This window comes from Chinchilla lanigera, unplaced genomic scaffold, assembly GCF_000276665.1.
Source record: "Chinchilla lanigera isolate Chin_1 unplaced genomic scaffold, ChiLan1.0 scaffold00096, whole genome shotgun sequence".
In the NCBI taxonomy this organism is placed as follows: Eukaryota; Metazoa; Chordata; class Mammalia; order Rodentia; family Chinchillidae; genus Chinchilla; species Chinchilla lanigera.
Window position 1 is genome coordinate 6,154,807 of NW_004955497.1, and position 18,679 is coordinate 6,173,485.

Here is an 18,679-nt window from a genome sequence, read left to right on the forward strand (position 1 = left end):
GAAAGCTTTCAATTTAGTATGATATTGGCTGTTGTTTTGTAACAGATAGCTTTTATCAAGTTGAGATAAAGACCTTCTGTTTCAGTGTTTTGTAGGGTTTTTATCATGAATGGATGTTGGACTTTGTTAAACACTTTTTCTGCATCTATTGAGATGATCATATTGGTTTTGTGCTTTGCTCTGTTAATGTGGTATATTACATTTATGGAGTTGGGTATGTTGAACCATGCTTTCATTCATGGGATGAATCCTATGTAGTCATGGTATGTAATCTCCTTGATGATTTGCTACATTCTGTTTGCCAGTATCTTATTGACAATTTTTGCATCCATGTTCGTTAGGAAGATTGGCCTATATTCATTAGGGAGATTGACCTGTAGTTCTCTTTTTCAGTTGGATTCTTCTCTGGTTTTGGTATTAGGGTAATACTTGCTTCCAGGAATGAATTTGGGAGTATTGCTTCCTTTTCAGTTTCATTGAAAAGTTTCAGAAGTACTGGCATTAGGTCTTTTCTGAATTTCTTATAGAATTTCGCAGTCAATCTACCTGGGCCAGGACTTTTCTTTGCTAGGTTATTAATTACATCTTCAATGTCATTGATTGGTGTTGGTTTATTTAGAATTTTTTAATCCACTTGATTCAGTCTTGGTAATTCATATGCATCTAGGCATCTGCCCATTTTTTCTGTATTTTCCATCTTACTAGAATGCAGGTGCTTGAAGTGGGTATTGATCTTCTGAATTTCTGCAGGATCTGTTGTGATTTCACCCTTGTCCTTCATAATTGCATGGATTTGAGTCCTTTCTTTCCTTTTTTGGGTAAGTTTGGCTAAAGGCAATTCCACTATAGCAACTCCATAAATGTAATATACCACATTAACAGAGCAAAGGACAAAAACAATTTTACTTAATCTTTCAAAGAACCAACTCTTTGTTTCATTGATTCTTCGTGTTGTTTTCTTAGTCTCCATTGTGTTAATTTCTGCTCTGATCTTTAAAATTTCCTGCCTCGTGGAAGCTTTGGTCATGACGTGCTGGGTTTTTCTATAAGCTTGAAGTTCAACATTAGGTTGTTTATTTGAGTCCACACTGTTTTTCTGATATGGGAATTCACCACTATGAATTTCCTTTATAGACTGCCTTCATTCTTCTTGTCCCATTAGTTCTGGTATGTTGTATTGTCATTATCATTTACTTGTAGAAACTGTCTAATTTTTTCTTTAATTTCATTGTGACTCATTGTTCTGGAGGGGGATGTTTTAACTGCATGTACTTAAGTTCTTGTGGTTCTTGTGCTGTTTTTTCCCAATTTCATTGTGTTATGGTCTGATAATATGCTTGGGATAATTTCAGTTCCTTTGCATTTATTTAAGCATGTTCTGTGTGATCTGTTCTGGAGAACATCCCATGGCAGTTGAGAAGAATGTGTATTCTGATGTTGTAGGGTGAAACATTCTGTGGACATCCACTAAGTCCATTTGTTGAAAAGTTTGGTTCAGTTCTAATATTTCTTTTTTTTTTTTTTTTTTGTCTAGTTGATCTGCCTATTTGTGACAGTGGGTTATTGAGAGTCCCCCCATTACAACTGTATTAATACTTATTTGATTTTTCAAATACTTGTTTTATATAATTAGGTGAACTGGTGTTTGATAAATATATATTTATATTGTTATCTCTTCTTCTTGGGTTGTTCCCTTTTCAAGGATATAGTGACCTTCTTTTTCTCTTTTGAATCAGTCTTGGCTTGAAATCCACTTCGTTTGCAAATAAAATACCTACCCCTCATTTTTTCCACATTCTTGTGTCATGGGGTATTGTTTTCTATACTTTGGCTTTCAGTCTGTGAATTTCTTTTTGAGTTAAAAAAAATTTTTTTATGCAGCATATTGCTTCTTGATCCCTCTGCCAGTGTGTTTCTTTTGAATGGCATATTGCGACCATTAATGTTACTGGTTATAACTGATATGTATTGACTTACCTTTGTCATATTATTTTCTTATTTTGGATTCTTTTTCCCCCTCTGTTTAATTGCTTGCCTTGCCTGATGGATTCATTCTGTTGGGATTCGTGGAGTTAGAGTCCTTGTTAGCTCTCTCTCTAGAATGTCCTTTCACAACATTTTGGAGTGCTGGGTTGATGGTCATACATTTCCCGAGGTGTTCTTTATCATGGAAATATCTTTATTTCTTCATCAATTTTGAAAGATAGTTTTACAGGATCCATCAATTGGGTGTGTTGAAGTTTGTTTTCTTTTAGGACTTGAAATACTTCACTCTAAGCTCTCCTTGACGTGAGGGTTTGTGTTGAAAAGTCAGATGTCATTCTAAAAGGCTTTTCTTTATAGGTGATTTGTTTCTTTTCTCTAGAAGCTTATGATATTCTATTCTTGTGTTGAATTTCTGGAATCTTGACTATTACATGGTTTAGTGTGAGTTTTTCTTTTTTTACCATGGCTAATTGGAGTTCTATATGCCTCACTTAAGTATATGTCAAATTCTTTTTCCTTGCTTGGGAAGTTTTCTGCCATCACTTCTGTGAAAAGGTTTTTTATGTTATTTGCACTATCTCCTGCTTTTTCAATGAGTCCAGTTAATCTTTTGTTATTCTTCATTGCATCATCTAGTAGCTACTAGTTTGATTTCTGTGGTACCTTGCTAAGAAATCTTTCTTTTCATGCTTGCTATTCACCATCCTGTCTTCTATATCTGGTATTTTCTTCTCACCCTGGCTTATTCTGGAGTGTATACTTTCAATGAAATTTTTAATCTCCTGCATATCTTTTTGAATCTCTTTCATGGATTCCATTTGTTTCCTTAGTTCGATGTTCATGATTTCCATCATTTTCCTAAGCTCCTCTATTTTTAATCTGTATCTGCTTTAGAGTCACTAAACGTGTCTTTCATTATGGTCACCATCTCTGTAGTTATCTGAGAAATTATTTCTGATTTGATTTTTTTCTAGACTATCATTCATCTGCTTTGTTACTTCCACTGTTACCACTTTGGAGAGTCCAAGTGTGTGGCTTTTGAATTGTTCCACCTCATTGCTCCCTAGGTTTACCTTTTGTGAGCTGGAAGTCTGGGGTTGCATCTTGCTTAAGTGTCTTCTCATTTTATATTTTCTTTAGTTTAGTTCCTAGGTTAATGCTTATAAATTGCTTATGGCTAGTAGTTGTATTACTAATATTTCGAATCCTTAGCAAATGAGTACTTCTCTGAATTGTCTTCTAGGTATAGCTGGCTTTGGGGTTTTGAGTCTATTGCAAGATCCTACCTCTTCTATTTATTGGGAATGAGTAGTTGCTGCCTACTTGGCCAGCCCCTGGTTCCTTGGCACTGGCCTGTAGTATTGTTTATGACCATTCAACAATCTCTGTCTTGGCGTGCCAGGCAGAACAACTGATTGGAACAATTATGTCACCTTGGCTAAAGTAGTACAATGAACAATAACAGTAGTGTCAAGCATAGCCTAGAAAATGAGCGATTGTGGAGACTATTCATTTGCCACCTTTAACTGTGTGAACTAGGTTTGTTGTCATATAACAAAATCTAAAATGAACCAGAAAATTGTGTACAGTAAATAACTCCTTGATATGGTGATTTTATCCTCAGGGGAGAAAATTGAAAAGCAGTTACAGGAAAAAATAGAGATATGGAACAAAAGGGAGAGATTAGAAGCAAAGCTGGAGGACAAAGAAAGATTATACAAACTTTAGGAAAGTGGTGAAGAAGACAGGAGGAAAGGGAGAAGGAAGAAATAAAACGAACAGAACAACAAAAACTAGCAACTCTGTTCACACTCATAAAAACAAGAACAAACAATCAAAAAACAAAACAAAAACAGAAAAAGGAAGAAGAAAATTTTAAAAAATGTGTACTTCAATGTGTATCTCTGCTGTCTTTGGTAGACAGCATGGGCAGAGTCCAGATCCCAGTTAGTTAATCCTAGTAAGCCGGCTCCAGCTTTATGGTGGTGTAGTGAATAATCCCAGCAAGCCTCCACCCTTAGTTCCACTGAAGTTCAGGCTGGTTTCTGGCTGTGAAGCGAGAACCCCGTATGTTCAGCCTGTAACACTCCATGCACTTCTTTCTGGCTTGAACTCAGCTCCTTGACCTCCTGCTGATTTGAACTCAGCATCCTCACCCTGACACTGGAGCTGGTAGATGGAACTGTCCCATAGCTGTTCTGAGTTCTGAGCTCAGGTAGCCCCTCACCAAAATGGCTACCTGACAGTCACTCTCTGTTGGGGGGACATCAGAACCCAAATAACTCACCAGCCACTGCATCCACTGCTCTGTTCCACTGATGTGTTTCTCCATGGAGGCCTCTGAGGTCACCAGGAGTCACTGTGTACCTGCAGGTTCAAACCCCTTTCCCATGCTTTAAGTCCAGGCTCAGAGAGAAAGTCCTGTCTGCCCCTGCCTTCTTCTTTGTTAAGTCTCTCCCTTGGCTCTCCCTGTGGACTTCAATTCTTAGTTCAGATCCTTCCTGGGTCCTGGGGATCCACTTCCCTTCTCTTTTTCACACTGCTGTATCCTGGTGTCTGGACACCAAATACTGGGGGGGCTCTTTCTCTGCTGCTCACCATTTTGCCATCTTTCTAGAAGTCTAATAATTCCTTTAAATAGAAACATTTTAGACACTTGTCTTAGAAGGTAGAGATACCAGGCTAAATAAAGTAGACTAAAATACACGCATTTTAATGTTAAAGACACAGCTTTAAAGAAAATCATGGCACAACATACCATGCAAACATAAAAGCATAAAAAAGCTGGTGTGGTTGTATTAATAAAGTAGATTATCGGGGAGATAAGAACATTTTATAGTGACCAGGTAACATTCTTAAATGTATGTGCATCTAGTAAGAGGGCTCCAAAGCACAAGAAATAAAAGTAAATAGAGCTAGGGGAGGCATAGTTAAGCTTAAATTACAGCTGGAAATTGCCTCATGCACTTAGAAGTGCAGATAATCCACTGATGAGTTTATAGCTGAACACATCATTAGGAGGCAGGGACTGGTCAAAAGAGGCAGATCACTGAGAAGGATGACCTGCCTCCTGGTGGCTCCTCCGTTCTCTGCCTCCTGACTGCCAGGAGGTGAGCAGCCGGCCTCCATCGTGCTCCTCTGTCATGCCCCTCAGCCTTGGGCCTGGCCAACTACACACTGCGAATGTGAGCCCAGATAAACCTCTCCTTTAAGTGGCAGGTGTCAAGTGTTTTGTCCCAGCAGTGACAAAAGTAACCAAGAAAAGCACGGAACTTCTAGACTGAATAGTGTATATTCTACTTTCCCATGAAGTCCACCAAATGGAATATATGCTAGGCCATAAGAGGAGAAGTTTGAGAAGATTAGTATACAGAGTGTGGTGACGGAACAGTCTTTTCAGATAATTATCAAATGTTGGAAAATCAAGCAATATCTTTTTAAAAATTCCTTAAGTCAGAAAAGAATTCAGTGAGGAGAATTAGAAACTGTTATGGAGAGGTAACAAACACAAAGTACTCTATTTGTGGGGGTTCATGTAAAGAAATATTTACAGGGAACTGTCTAGTTTTAACTGCTTATTAGCAAAGAAAAAGGGTTTAACGTCATGAGCACATTCCTCAGGTGAGCCCTTAGTACTGCTCAATAATGCTGCTGTAATTTCTTAATTAGTTTTTGTGCTCTTAGAATGCTTATTTCATATCTTCTCTTTCTGCTTCAGTCTGCCAACTCTGAGCTGATGACTGTGCTCCTTCTGTCGTTGGTAACATGAAGGCGATCAGAGGAGAGCTGGATTTCCCTCCAACCAGCCAGCCATTGCATGGCTTCTGTACCAGGCCTGCCTGCCCCTGCTGCAGTGGGTGGACAGCTCACGATCCTGCCTGTGCCTTCTCCTCCACCTGCACACTGGATCCCATGCCCTCTTGTGCACGCTAGGACTGCATTTACCTTCTCTCTTCTCTGCATCATCTTTTCTCTCCTCTGTCCACCATCATTCCCATCAAAGACAATATAGAGAGAAATCTCCCATTTTAATCAGATCATTCTCTCCCTGACACCCCATTTCTTGCTTCCCTTGAGAGAAATATTTCTTCAAATAACTGTATCTCCATTGCTTCTACTTTTTTGTCTCTTTTACCCATTCACGTTTTGTCCTACCCACTTTTTTGAAACTGTGCTTGTCACTTCCTCTAAAGAGACTTTCTTCACCTAGCTTCTTCACTTTGGTGTTTCTTCTACCTCTTTTTCTACCTGTTACTGGTTTCCTTTGATGATTTTCCTAGCCTTTGCATGTTGGAGTGCTCCAGAGCTTGTTCCTTAAAACTCCTTTCCCCCTATTCCATTTTAAGTGGGCTCATCCGGCCCCCGTGGCTGGACATGCCAGCCCTGTGGCTTGAAATACCTTTATGCTGACAATTTCCAAATTTATGTGTGCAGTTCTGACGTCCCTTGGACTTCAGACTTGTCTGTACACTTCCCACTTAATACCTGCACTAGATTGCCACTGGGCAACTCAGACTCCACATGACTAAAACTGAATTTATGATTTAGGATTTTTTACCCTAGGCTCTTATCAAATGCTTTTGGTTTAGCATACTTTCTCTCTACTAGCAGACTTCCAATCTGATAGCAGATGAGTTCAGTCACCTTTAAAATATGTACCTGATCTGTAGACCTGCTCGCCCCTGCTGCTGCTGTCCTAGTCCGAGTCATCGTTGCCTCTCAGGGGACTCACAGCCGATCTCCCTGCTCCATCAGGCACTCCATCCCCAAAGGGAAGGGCATTTCTTTCCCTGTCCCACCAGTTATGGGTCTCCAGCTACATTGGCCTCCTTGATGTTCCTCAGAGACCCCGGGTAGATTCCTGTCTTCTTGGAGGATTCTTCCTGCAGGAGCTTGTACTGAAGCTTCTTCACTTTAGTCAGCTGATGCCACCGTATCAGAGAGGCCTGGGGTGACCAATTGAACGCCACCTATTTCCTGCCTCTCTGTGGTCTCCTACTGTTTCATTCTCTTCAGAGCATTTGTTAGCACCTGAAGTCTCATCTGCTGGTGTAATTCTGTTTCCCCCACCGTAACATGTGCCTCGTGAGGCCTAGGCTGTGTTCACCACTGTGTGTCTTCAAGCCACCCAGCTTGCCTCATGCTCAGTGCATGCTCGATGGATGTTTGCTCAGTAGCTGAATATGTTTAATGACCGTATGTTATCTTAGTTCTTGTAAAATGCTAGAATGTTGTAAAGAAGTACTGAAAAAAGTTCACTGTAAATCACTGGCTGGCTTTTTACTCTTTGAGTTTTCCTCATTTTCTACTGTGAACATGTACAGTGGTGCCTTGGTTCACAAATGCTTTTGTTTGCAAAATTTTGTTTACAAACAGAAGTGTTTGACAAAATTTTGTTTTTGTTTGCAATCTCTGGAGGAGGTAACAAACATGACCATGGCCATGGCCGTCTTTTCCAAAATCATAGAACAAATTAAGTTCATGAACTGAAGTGCCACGAACTACCTTCTTTGTCAGAATGTCAGCATTAGATGTCTTTGATTGGACATTGGGTCATTTGGTCATTTTTCCTATTGTTTGTCTTCCTGTATTTTTCTGTGATTTTTAAATAATATGTATTGCTTTTATAGTGGAGAAAATAAAAATTTCAAAAGAGAAGGAAAAAATCCTTCCAATAATTGTGGTATTTTATTTTATGGAGTTCAGTAGCAACTGCATATTCTTACAGATACTGTGTTAAAGTTCTTTTTCAGCTCTTTGAAATGAATTGTGATTTACAAACATTAAAATAGTCTCAAGAATTTCAATAAATTCTCAGATTCCCCAGATATTTACCACATTTTTTCCTGAGACCCCCGTGTTCTCACTTCCCCATATATATATATGTATAAAATTATCTCTTCTTAGTCTCCTTTAATCTGAAATCGTTCCTCAGTCTTTGGCTTTCATGACCTCAGCATTAAAGGGAACTAACTAAGCTTTTATTTTGTGGAATGTCACTTGGTCTGGATTTTCTAATGTCTCTCCCTGAGTAAGTGAGAGATACGGACAGAAGTAGCACAGGAGGTTTATTAGGAAGCACCCACACTTGTATCTGCTTGTCACGCGACCAGGTATATGCTCCTTCTGTCAGTTTGGTTACTGAAGTTTCTTTAGTGTCAGTACAGTATCTTATGGGGAGACACTTTGAGACTGTTAAACGCCCTCTTTCTTGTCCCGGTTCTGCTGTCCACTATTCTCAGCACCCATGGGTGCTTCTTCCCTGAAACTGTTATATTGATTTTTGTCGTTTCATAATTTTTCAATGATAATTACTTGACGTTCTTCTCTATAAATATTTTCATTCATTTACTCATATCACTTGGGCTGATAATTATTTTATTATACAGATTATAGTCTCTCATTTGCTTTTATTTTGATGCACCCATGTTCCCACATTTGGCCAGGGGACTCTGTTCAGGCTGGCTCTTGGGTACCTTTTGACATGTCCATACCAATCTTTAAGCACATCATGTTTTCTAGAAAAACAATCTATTTGAGGTTCACCTTGTATTTTCTACCCTTGGCCCTGGAGTCAGTGCATTTCTGCAAGGAGTCTGACTCCTTTTGGTGAAAACCAAAGAAAAAACCACATAATCGTGACAAACCAAGATCTAGGTGCTAGGCTCGTGTTAACAGATGTACATAAGACACTTTGATTGTTTCCAGTAAATCTTCACATTTAACTGTAGTTGAAAATGCATGTATAATTTTTATGCTTTGGCAGTTGGAGACATATTTCTTAACCTAGCATACTTGGAATTAAATTCATATGGTGCTAATAAGTCCAGAACTGGAATCTTTGTCAATAATGAGTGAAAAATTGTATTTCCTTCAGGTGATCATTAACTCAATTCAGGATTATTTTAGTTTAGCTACTAATGGACTTGCCATTTAAAGAATAAAAGTCAGCTTTTCAAATCTGTTGGTCTGCAGAACTGAAGACTGTAATTGCAACACTTACTCTTGTTCATCAGGCCATTCTTTTTAGTCACTTGTCAGCATTCAGCAGCTGGCAAAATATTAATTATGCGTGTTCAATTTCTGTATCTCTTTATAAATCAAAAGCTTCCAAGTAGAAATATAGTATCGGTTGCATCAGTCTTTTCAAATAGAATTAAGCATTGATGGTAGAGAATACGTATTATTTATGTGGCATCTAGCAGAGTAGATAGTGTTCTCAGAAATACCACTGTGTTTGAGAATGCTGCTTTAACTTACGCAAAAGACTGTGGCATACTTTCCCTTCTTCTCAGTGGTATATGCTGTGCCTAGAATTTAGTGTTCTGCATAGCTAAAGGGAAAGGGATGGGAGTTTTTGAAGTTGCACTGGAATATAATGATGAATGTTCCTTTAAAAATAAAGAGTGGAGAGACTGATATGAAGCATTTGGAGCATGTTTCCCATCTGCAAATCACCCAGCATTTTCTGCATGGGCTTCTGAAAAGAGCAGATCTGAAAGATGCTGCTAGGTGTTTCCATACCCTTTCTCTTAGAAAGGATGGTGTGCAAGATGCTCTTGCACATACCTAGCACACATCAGTCTCTTAAGGATTTTGAGATGCCCCAAGACGTAGAAGTACGCTTTATCTTTATAGGCTAGCATTTTCTAGACTTCCTTGAGCAGGGAGCATCTGTTGGCTGTGTACTCACCACAAAGAAGACAGTGGTCTAAATATGTTGTTTCATTTTGCTTTGTATGTATGTGTGTGTGTATACATGTATGTATTTTTTGCTCAACAGATGTTATTGAGCGTGGTCTCAGCACAACCAGTGCCAGGGTCAGAGACTCAGCTCACATCTGAGAGATCAGGGAAGTTATGTCAAGATAAGAGTTTATGAGTCTTGCAATTGAGGTCAATTTTAGAGCATTGTGGGAGCACAGAGGGGACTCCTGCACCTATCCCAGTCTGCATCCTAAAGGGTTAAAGTTTACAAAGTCAGGACGCAGTGTATTTTTATTCATTTATTCCAAAATCTTTTCTGAGCACCTGTTCCACGGTGGGTGCATACTAGACACTGGAGATGGATAGAGCAGAACGGGATGAAGGAAAATACTTGTCTTCAGAGATCATTTAACTTACTGGAAGGAGGCAGACGAGAAACAAGGTAAATACAAAAACGTGCATATTTGCTTTGTTACATAATGGTGAGAAGTGCAAAAGGGAAAAATCTCCCAAGGAGGGGATAAGGGAAGGGTGTCCGCTTACTGTGTAGTGAGGAGAGGCAGTTTAATTAGGGTTGCCAGAGAAACGCTCGTTTAGAAGGTGACTTCTGGGTAGGGAGCTGGATGGAGTGAGGGAACTGTGACTCTGGGGCAGAAGGTGGTCCAGGCTGAAAGGGCAGAGATTGTAAAGGTCTGGGAAGGAAGGGGACACTTTGCAAATCACACATGCAGTGAGGAGCAGTCCCTTGCATGGGAGTCATGTGTGTGAGAGCGGATTCAGAAGGTGAGGCCCGGGAAGATGTGTGAAGTGAGCCATGGAAGCGATACAGACCACGACCTGACCTGTGGCTCCTATTTTGAGTGGGATGGCAGGGTATGGAAGGGACCTAACAGTGCAAAACTCCAAGACCTGGCCTGCATTTTGACAAAATGGTTATGGGGCTCTGCGGAGAATGAACGGAAGGTGGAATGTGTCCAGGGGGATGCTGGGAGCCCAGCTCGTGGTAAGGAAATCCAGGAGAGAAGTGACTTAGACTTCTGGTATTGGGGAGGTGGTGCAGACCCTGACCTGTTCCGCGGAGGTGTAGTAGGGCAGGGCTGGCCACAGAGCCAGTGAGGATAGCAGAGAAGAGGAGTTAAGGATGCCCCTGTGGCTGCTGGTGATCACAGGCAGGGTGAGTGGACACCTTTCAAGAGTGGAAGGCAGTGAGAGGAGCAGGTTTAGGAAGGGAAGTGGGGATTTTCTCTTGGCTGATGTTACTCTGTACTTGCTGTTGAGCCAGAAAACAGCACGCTGGGGAAACTTGTCACATGGGGAAAAGAGAAAGAGACTGTCTCCGTGTGGAGTGAGGAGGGTAGGAGAGTGTTTGTTCCAGTGCAGAGACCTGTGTTGTTAGGATTTTGTCCTCAAGCTTTTTAAATTATGTCAAGTTGCAGTAAGTATAGAGCACACAATTTACTGCCTTAACCATTTCAGATGCACAGTTCAGCAGTGATGAGCACACTCACAGTGTTGTGCAACAGATCTCCAAAACTTGTTTGTCTTGCTGAACAGAACCTGTACCCCTTAAACAGACCCATCCCCTTACTCCCCAGGCCTCTGACAGCCACTGCTCAGTTTTTTCTCTGTATGAATTTGCCCACTCCCGGGACCGTACGTGAGTGAGTTCATAGAGTAGTTGTCTTTTTTATAACTGATGTGTTCTGTGTAGCATAGTGTCAAGGCTCACCCATCTGGAAGCGTGTGTCAGAATTTCCTGCCTTTTGATGGCTGGATAATACTCCATTTGTTTGCCCATGCACCTCTTAACTATTGTGAATAATACTTCCATGCAGATGAGTGTGCAAGTATCTCTTCAAGTCCATTTTCACTTCTTTTAGATACATACCTGGACGTGAAAGTCCTGGCTTACGTAGTAATTCTGTGTTTCATGTTTTGAGGCCCTGCCATGTGATTCTGTATGTTATGACCAGGGAAATTCAGTAAGGTATGTGATAGAAGCAAAGTTAGATGACCACGTTTTTGTTTCATGTTTCCGCCACTGACTAGCCAAGGGATTGGACGGCATCTTTTTGATCCTCAGTTCAGTCATTTGGAAAATAAAAACCTCACTTCTTGTTGGTCTCCTGGCCTCACTTGTCCCTTCATTGAACAGGTGTGTTCGCGAGGGTTCCTGTGGGGCTGCGGCTGCACCGTACACGGACCCGCATGGCTGTTCCTCACGGGTTCCAGCAGTGAGGAGGGACACGGCTCTGAGAGTGCCTGTTAGCTAGCTGTAAATTACTGTGGAGACACTCACACTACTCGTGTTTAAGGAACTGTCCTTCCAAAGACATTCGTGTTCCCTTTTGCAAGTGATAAACCAGAAGAAAATGAAAATGAACAGAGAAGTCCTGGCATACGCCAAGTAGGCAGTTACCAAGCATTTGCTGAATGAGTAAAGAAATGGTTTTGGGATTTGGAGATGCAGTATAAGCAGATATGGATTCCTGTCTTCCTAAATTTTTAGAAACCTTGATTGCATTTTTAAAAACTGGCAGTTTTGTGTAGCACTCACGAGAATGTAGAGATGAAGCTGGGGGCGGTGGCGTGTGCCCGCAATACCAACGCCCTGGGAGGCTGAGGCAGGTGGGGTGACTTGGTGAGACCCTGCCTCACAGTTTCGCAAGGGCTGGAGATGTGAAACAGCGGGAAGATCCTGGGTTCAAACCTATTACTGCCAAAAAAGGAAAGGAAAAAAAAAGTAGAATGAGCCATACAGAAAAATCTTAACTCAGAATTCAAAATACTGACCTTTAGAGAGTACCAGAGTTGGCAGTATCCTTAGGCTTGCACATATTAATTAGAAGAGCTTAAGGGATCAAGCTTCATGCAAGATACCACATTCTTCTCACTGTGAATGCGGTGTGAAGTCCAAAATGTAAAGCCAGTATGATTTTTTGAATTATCTGGAGAAATAAAAGGATGCTTAATTCCTGGCGTTGTATTTATACTCACAGCATGTAAACTGAGAACTTTTTTCCCCAAAAGAAGTTCCGTTTAGAGGGATATAACTTGAATGACAGCTCATGCAAAATGATTCTGTACTGTGTGAAATAATGTAAAATCCCACCACTTGGTTCACTTTCAGATTCACATGAATAGCTAATAAGTTTTCAAAGTTCTAAAGGCCTTGGACTGTGACACTTCATTTTACACTCGTGTGCACCGGGCCTTGTGTTGACAGTAATGAGCGTTAGCATGGCCCGGTGGACGCCACAGCAGCTCCTCCTCAGCAGATGGTGTTCTCTGCCTTCTCTTCTGCAGGCAAACATGCTGAAGACATATTTGGTGAGTTGTTTAATGAGGCTAACAACTTCTACATCCGAGCAAATTCTCTTCAAGACAGAATTGATCGCCTCTCTGTCAAAGTCACACAGCTGGACTCCACAGTGGAGGAGGGTAGGTAATTGCATGAACGCAGTGAGCTGGAAGTGATGGCCACAAGATGGTAGTAATTAATTGTGGTGTAATCACTGCATTTTCTATGGGTAGTATGCTGACAGTTCGTCTTATCTTTCCCTGGAAGAATAGTGAGGGGCACCCCACAGCGCTGGGTTAATTAGAGACGAAAGGGTTTATCTTGTCTACCTCATACACCATGATTTTGTTTGAAAATTATAAATACAGTGTATGTTTAAACACTTCTTTCATATTAGAAATCCTGATAGTTATTGATAGTTATTTTAAAAGTACTTCCTTAGTTAAAATCTGTAGAACCACTCCAAAGAGTCCAGCTAAGAATAAGGACCCTAGTACACTGTGCTGCAGCTTGCAGGCCACCACCTGATACTCTTGTGAGGGTTGATGCCTGTGAGTAATCTTGGTGATTCTGTCCATTTCCGTATCTTACTGACCTTCTCAGAAAGAGCATTTACCAAAGGCCTTTAGACTTCAAGTTTTAGAATAATATTAATATCAACCAGCACATGTAGAATCATTTTGATGATATCCCCTAAAATGTGTGGCAGTTTCAACAAAATTTGAGGCATCAACAATTGCATTTTAAAAGTTTTGTTTTGAATGAGAGACTGAAGTTAGACTGGGAAAACATGTAAAAATGATAAGATATTGTACTTCACATTGCTTGGAGAAAAATATCCAAGTTACATATTATTTTTCTCTTTATATAGTACTAGTTAAATTTTTCTTGTTGCTTTAAAAAAAAATCTGAGCATCTTTGAGTTTTTTGCTGTACCTACATAGTAGTATAAAGTAGTTATTTGTAGAATTTATCCCTTATCATTTAAAAAAGATACATTTACTTATATTCAGGTCTTTATCAAAGGTCAAAATTAAAGTATGGTTAATACCTATTATGAGCATTCTTACTCTTGCAGCAATAAATAGGAAGCTAAAGACATATTCTTTTGAATCAGATTTTTAATCAGAAAAAATTAAATAGCTACTTGGTCTGTTCAGATAAGGAATTCTTAACATCTTAAGTCATTTACTGTTTAAATCAGTATCACAAGTGATTTTTAATACTCATCTTAAATTTTTTTGCTGGCTTTTGGAATTTGGAATGTTTATGATAAACTTTACATGGTTAAGCTGTAAATTAATGTTTATGAAATTTTAAGGTACATGTCATTTTTAAAATCCCTTCCCAATCAAAATTTCTACCTTCCTGAAAGCTAGGAAATCAGTGGTCTGTTTAGGGCTACCATTTTTTTTTTTTTTTTTTTGGCCAGAAGATCTTGGAAATCTCAGTTAATGTCTCGCAGTCATAGCTCCAGTAGTTGAACCAAATGGACTAATGGGACCAATTTGCCCACCTCAGAAGCTTATGTCAAAGTCAGATGAGTTAACAAATAGTATATAAATGGCATACAAACTTACAAAAGAAATGTACCAGGCCCTGATTTCCCTCCTCTTTAAGAGTAATTTTATGTATCAAACTACTTGATTTCTAGGACTATAAGTATGTTCCAAAGCTTTGCTGTCTTTCCTTAATATTTTTTTTGTTTGTTTGTTTTGTTTTGTTTTTCTCCGGTACCGGGAACCGAACTCACGACCTTGCGCTTGCTAGGCAGGCGCTTTGCCGCTGAGCTAAATCCCCAGCCCCTTTCCTTAATATTAATGTTGGAAAACCTTAGTATGTTATTTGCATTTGTGTAATTTTGCAGAAGTGTTTTCCCTAGATATTATACTTAAAGGGATATTAACTGGTTGGTTTCCCTTCTGCCCCCTGGGATACCATGCTGTTACGTTTCTGTATGGTTTTGGAGGAGTACTGTTTAAATAAAAAGCAATGTTCTACTGTTAGATTCAAAGAAATAATTAGAGTACTATAAAAGAATATGACCTTATCTTATCAAGAAAACTGTCACCTCTAACAAAGAAGGCATCAACTTCTGTTTAAGCATGGTTTTAAGGAAACAATAAAAACCACTATTTGATTATTCCAGGAGATTTTATGGTTGTGAGTCAAATGATACTTATATCTAAATAGTGAAAAACATTTCTTTGTATCTCAATTCGGGGGACTTTTCTCTAAATAGTGTCACTACAGGATATCAACATGAAAAAAGCTTTCAAAAGTTCTACCATCCAAGACCAGCAGGTGGTTTCAAAGAACAGCATTCCTAATCCTGTTGCTGACATTTACAACCAGAGTGATAAACCGCCTCCTCTGAACATCTTGACCCCTTACAGGTACGGCTCCCAGGTCCCTGGAGTCTTCTCGGTGCAGGTGGATGGAAAAGGGATGACGCATAGGGTGGGATCTTTGGTGGTTTATTTGGTGGCTTTAAAAAGAGTTCTTCCAAATTTTGAAAATAATAATTGCAGTTTGTAGCCAATGAAAGTAGTTAGTGATACAGAACTATCAAAGTTTTAGTATTTTAAGGTATAGGTACATTTACTAGCAGACGTGAGAGCGCTGATTTTAGCTGTCAGACATAGAAGCGGACACTTCCCATGGTGGCACTGTGTGTGGTTTTGTTGTTTGTTACTTGCAAAGTCAATTGGAAACGACTTGCACAGTTCATTTATAATGCAGCACAATACCTATCTCTACATCAGCACCCCAGAGTCATTTGTTACTTAATTCAGAAAAATGTATGCACCAGCGTTAGCATTTTCTAAGATTGAAAATAGCATTGCCAGATTAACCTTCTGTTATGTCTCCCAAGAAAAAGGATAGAAAATAAGGATTGCAGAAATTAATAGGAAGAGGTGACTGAGATACGCTTTTATTAAATGCCCTCGTGCTGCCCATCACCACAGAGGTTTCTTCTCGTGCCTACTGTCACCACCTTTTCATGTCGTCTGCTTGTCCCTGTGCTGGGGCTCGTCCCTCTGCCCTGCCCAGAGACCACTCCTTCAGCCTCTCTGAACAGACTGTGGTGGCCAGTGGCCTTCTGTGCCCCGGGCAGCTCTGCCAGCCGATGCTTCCCTGAGGGCCGTGGAGAGGCCTGGGAGAGAGTGTACTGCTTCTTTGCCTGCTTTCTTGACTTCCCTGCCTGGGGCCCTTTGGCCCTCCCCAGAGTGGCCAGAGGTTTCCACAGCCCGGTTTCCTGTCCTTTCTCAGGGTCCACAAGGACAGTCTGGAGCTACTGTTTAGTGTAGCTCTGCCAATAAAGGGCAGTTTGAACTGCATCCCTTTGTGCACAGAGAGATTCTGTCAGATAAGTGAGAGATCCCCTGGAAATGGCTGGGAGATGCGCAAGAAGCCCTGCCTTCTTATGGCACAAGACTGCCCTCCTGCAGGTGATGTGCACACATTTAAAGAGTTCAAGCACATGGGAATAGAAGCGTTGTGAGCCTCGAATTTAAACTTGTGACCGCTTTAAGTAAAACATGTTTTTGACTTTTTAATAACATTTTCAATAATAGCGGTGCTGGCTTGAATTCATGCATACAACAGTAGTCGGGGTACGTAAAACATAAACTTTTGCACTTAAATATGACAGTGTCAGAATGCTAAAAAGTTAAGGATTAGATACAGTAGACATAGGACCATAGCCGCTTTGTTTTTTTGTCAGATTAATACATGTTCCCGTCTTCATTCGAGTGTTAGCGCCCTATGAAAGAGCATACATTCTCTACCTCTTAACCTTTTCTGCAAGTTCTGCACTCAGGTTTTTGGACCTTTACCTGTACTCAAAGCCTAGGGTCTTGGAGAACAAATTCTCTTTTTCACAATAATGTTATTAATAAAATCTCTACCATGCAGCTTGCTTACAATTGGGAAGCTAGAAAAAGCAAGATATTAAATAACCCAAGGTTAAAAAATAGTGAGTTGTGTGGCTTGTCAGTAGTGATTTTCAGTCGCGGGGACTAGAATAGCTGTCATAGGCACCTGGTCCTTGGCATTGGAGGATGAGGAGCACACAGAAAGCAACAAGGCAGGCAGTCGGAGGAGGCACCTTTCCTCCAAGCTGTCTTTGATCGTTAACTCTTCCTCTCTGTGCTTCTATAATTGCTTTGATTCTCTTACGGGCCCTGAGTGGCTGTGGAAATACTAATATGAAATGTACATGTTTTGTTTTCCTTTTTGGAGGTCTGCAGGCCACATACTTTTTCAGACATTAACAGGATAGACTTTTTTTTTCTTTTTTTTTGGTTTTTCTCCGGTACCGGGAACCGAACTCACGACCTTGCACTTGCCAGGCAGGCGCTTTGCCGCTAAGCTAAATCCCCAGCCCCAACAGGATAGACTGTACTTGCACCATGGTTGTTTTGTATTATATTACTGTATTATATTACATTTTAATTCATAATGGTTGCATTATTTTTGGTAATATGGTAAATGAGTAACTTACATTTGAAATACTCGTTAGACCATAGCAATTACAGCAGTACTTACAAGTGAATAAAGTCTTTTTGAAAATACATTGCTCAGCGCTTTTTTCCCTAGCCACATTTATACAGTGAGTATTTTGCTTCTTTCCTAATTGAATTTACAGATACAGTGGGATCTTGGTTCACAAACACTTTATTTGTGAACAGTTTGGTTCACAAACAAAAGTATTTGGCAAAATTTTGTTTCCGTTTGCCAACTCTGCATTGAGTGATGAACATGACTACAGCCATCTTTCCCACACAAACACAAACATGACCACCTTTTCCAGAATTTGTGGACTGAATTAAGTTCGTGAACGAAGGTCCCACTGTATTGGGCAAACCTGATTGAGAAAGGACAGACTCTAACTCATTTTTATTGCAGTAATATTTAATCTCCAGAGTAGGAAGGAATGTATTTATACTAAGAATTCATCTATCTGTGTGTAGCACCGTGTTGGAGTAAAGTGTTTTCCTGAAATAGTTGAGCTACTAAAACTTGGTGTTTGTGAGCCATTGTGCGCTTTTTCAGAGCCATTTTCTATACTTCATTCTAAGTTTGCAGTGCCACCTTAGCCTTCTTACATAGAACAGGTCGCTTTCTGTGAATGTTTCCACATTTATTTCAAATAAGGAAATTCAGAGAATAATATACTTGATAGTGAGGATACCCGTGCAGATGTCTGCTGAGTTAAAATTTGAGTATTAACCTTGCATTGTTAGATAGAAGCATCTAACCATCTTTCCCTTCCTGGTTTATGATGCATTGATTCGTAGAGATGATAAGAAGGATGGGCTGAAGTTCTATACTGATCCTTCCTATTTCTTTGACCTCTGGAAAGAAAAAATGCTACAGGACACAGAAGACAAAAGAAAAGAGAAACGACGTCAGAAGGTACATAATTCCATTGCGGGAAACGTGCGTATCAGTGTGTATATGGGATTCTTGTTTATAAATAAATCAGTAAATTCTTTATTTAAATGGGTGAGATGTTGAACTTCATGCTGAAGGTGTTTTAGAGGTTATAGTTTTCATCTGAGGATTCTAACAATTGAGTCTAATACAGTAATTCATTTTTTCAATGAATAATGATTTGTTCTCTAATATTTGCTGTGCTTTAATAAAAATAGTGGCTTAAAGTTTAGTTTTGTTTGCAAC

At 39.9% G+C, this 18,679-nt stretch overlaps 1 protein-coding gene across 4 annotated transcripts in view; it reads left to right on the forward strand.

Annotated features, from left to right (window-relative positions):
• Positions 1-18,679, forward strand: part of Wasf3 (WAS protein family, member 3) — a 90,007-nt gene that overhangs the window by 54,174 nt on the left and 17,154 nt on the right. For all 4 annotated transcript variants that reach the window (XM_005406349.2, XM_005406347.2, XM_005406350.2 and 1 more), the window contains 3 exons: positions 13,000-13,134; positions 15,237-15,390; positions 18,298-18,415. In XM_005406349.2, the coding sequence (XP_005406406.1) occupies positions 13,000-13,134; positions 15,237-15,390; positions 18,298-18,415 (407 nt within the window). The remainder of the gene's footprint in view (positions 1-12,999; positions 13,135-15,236; positions 15,391-18,297; positions 18,416-18,679) is intronic.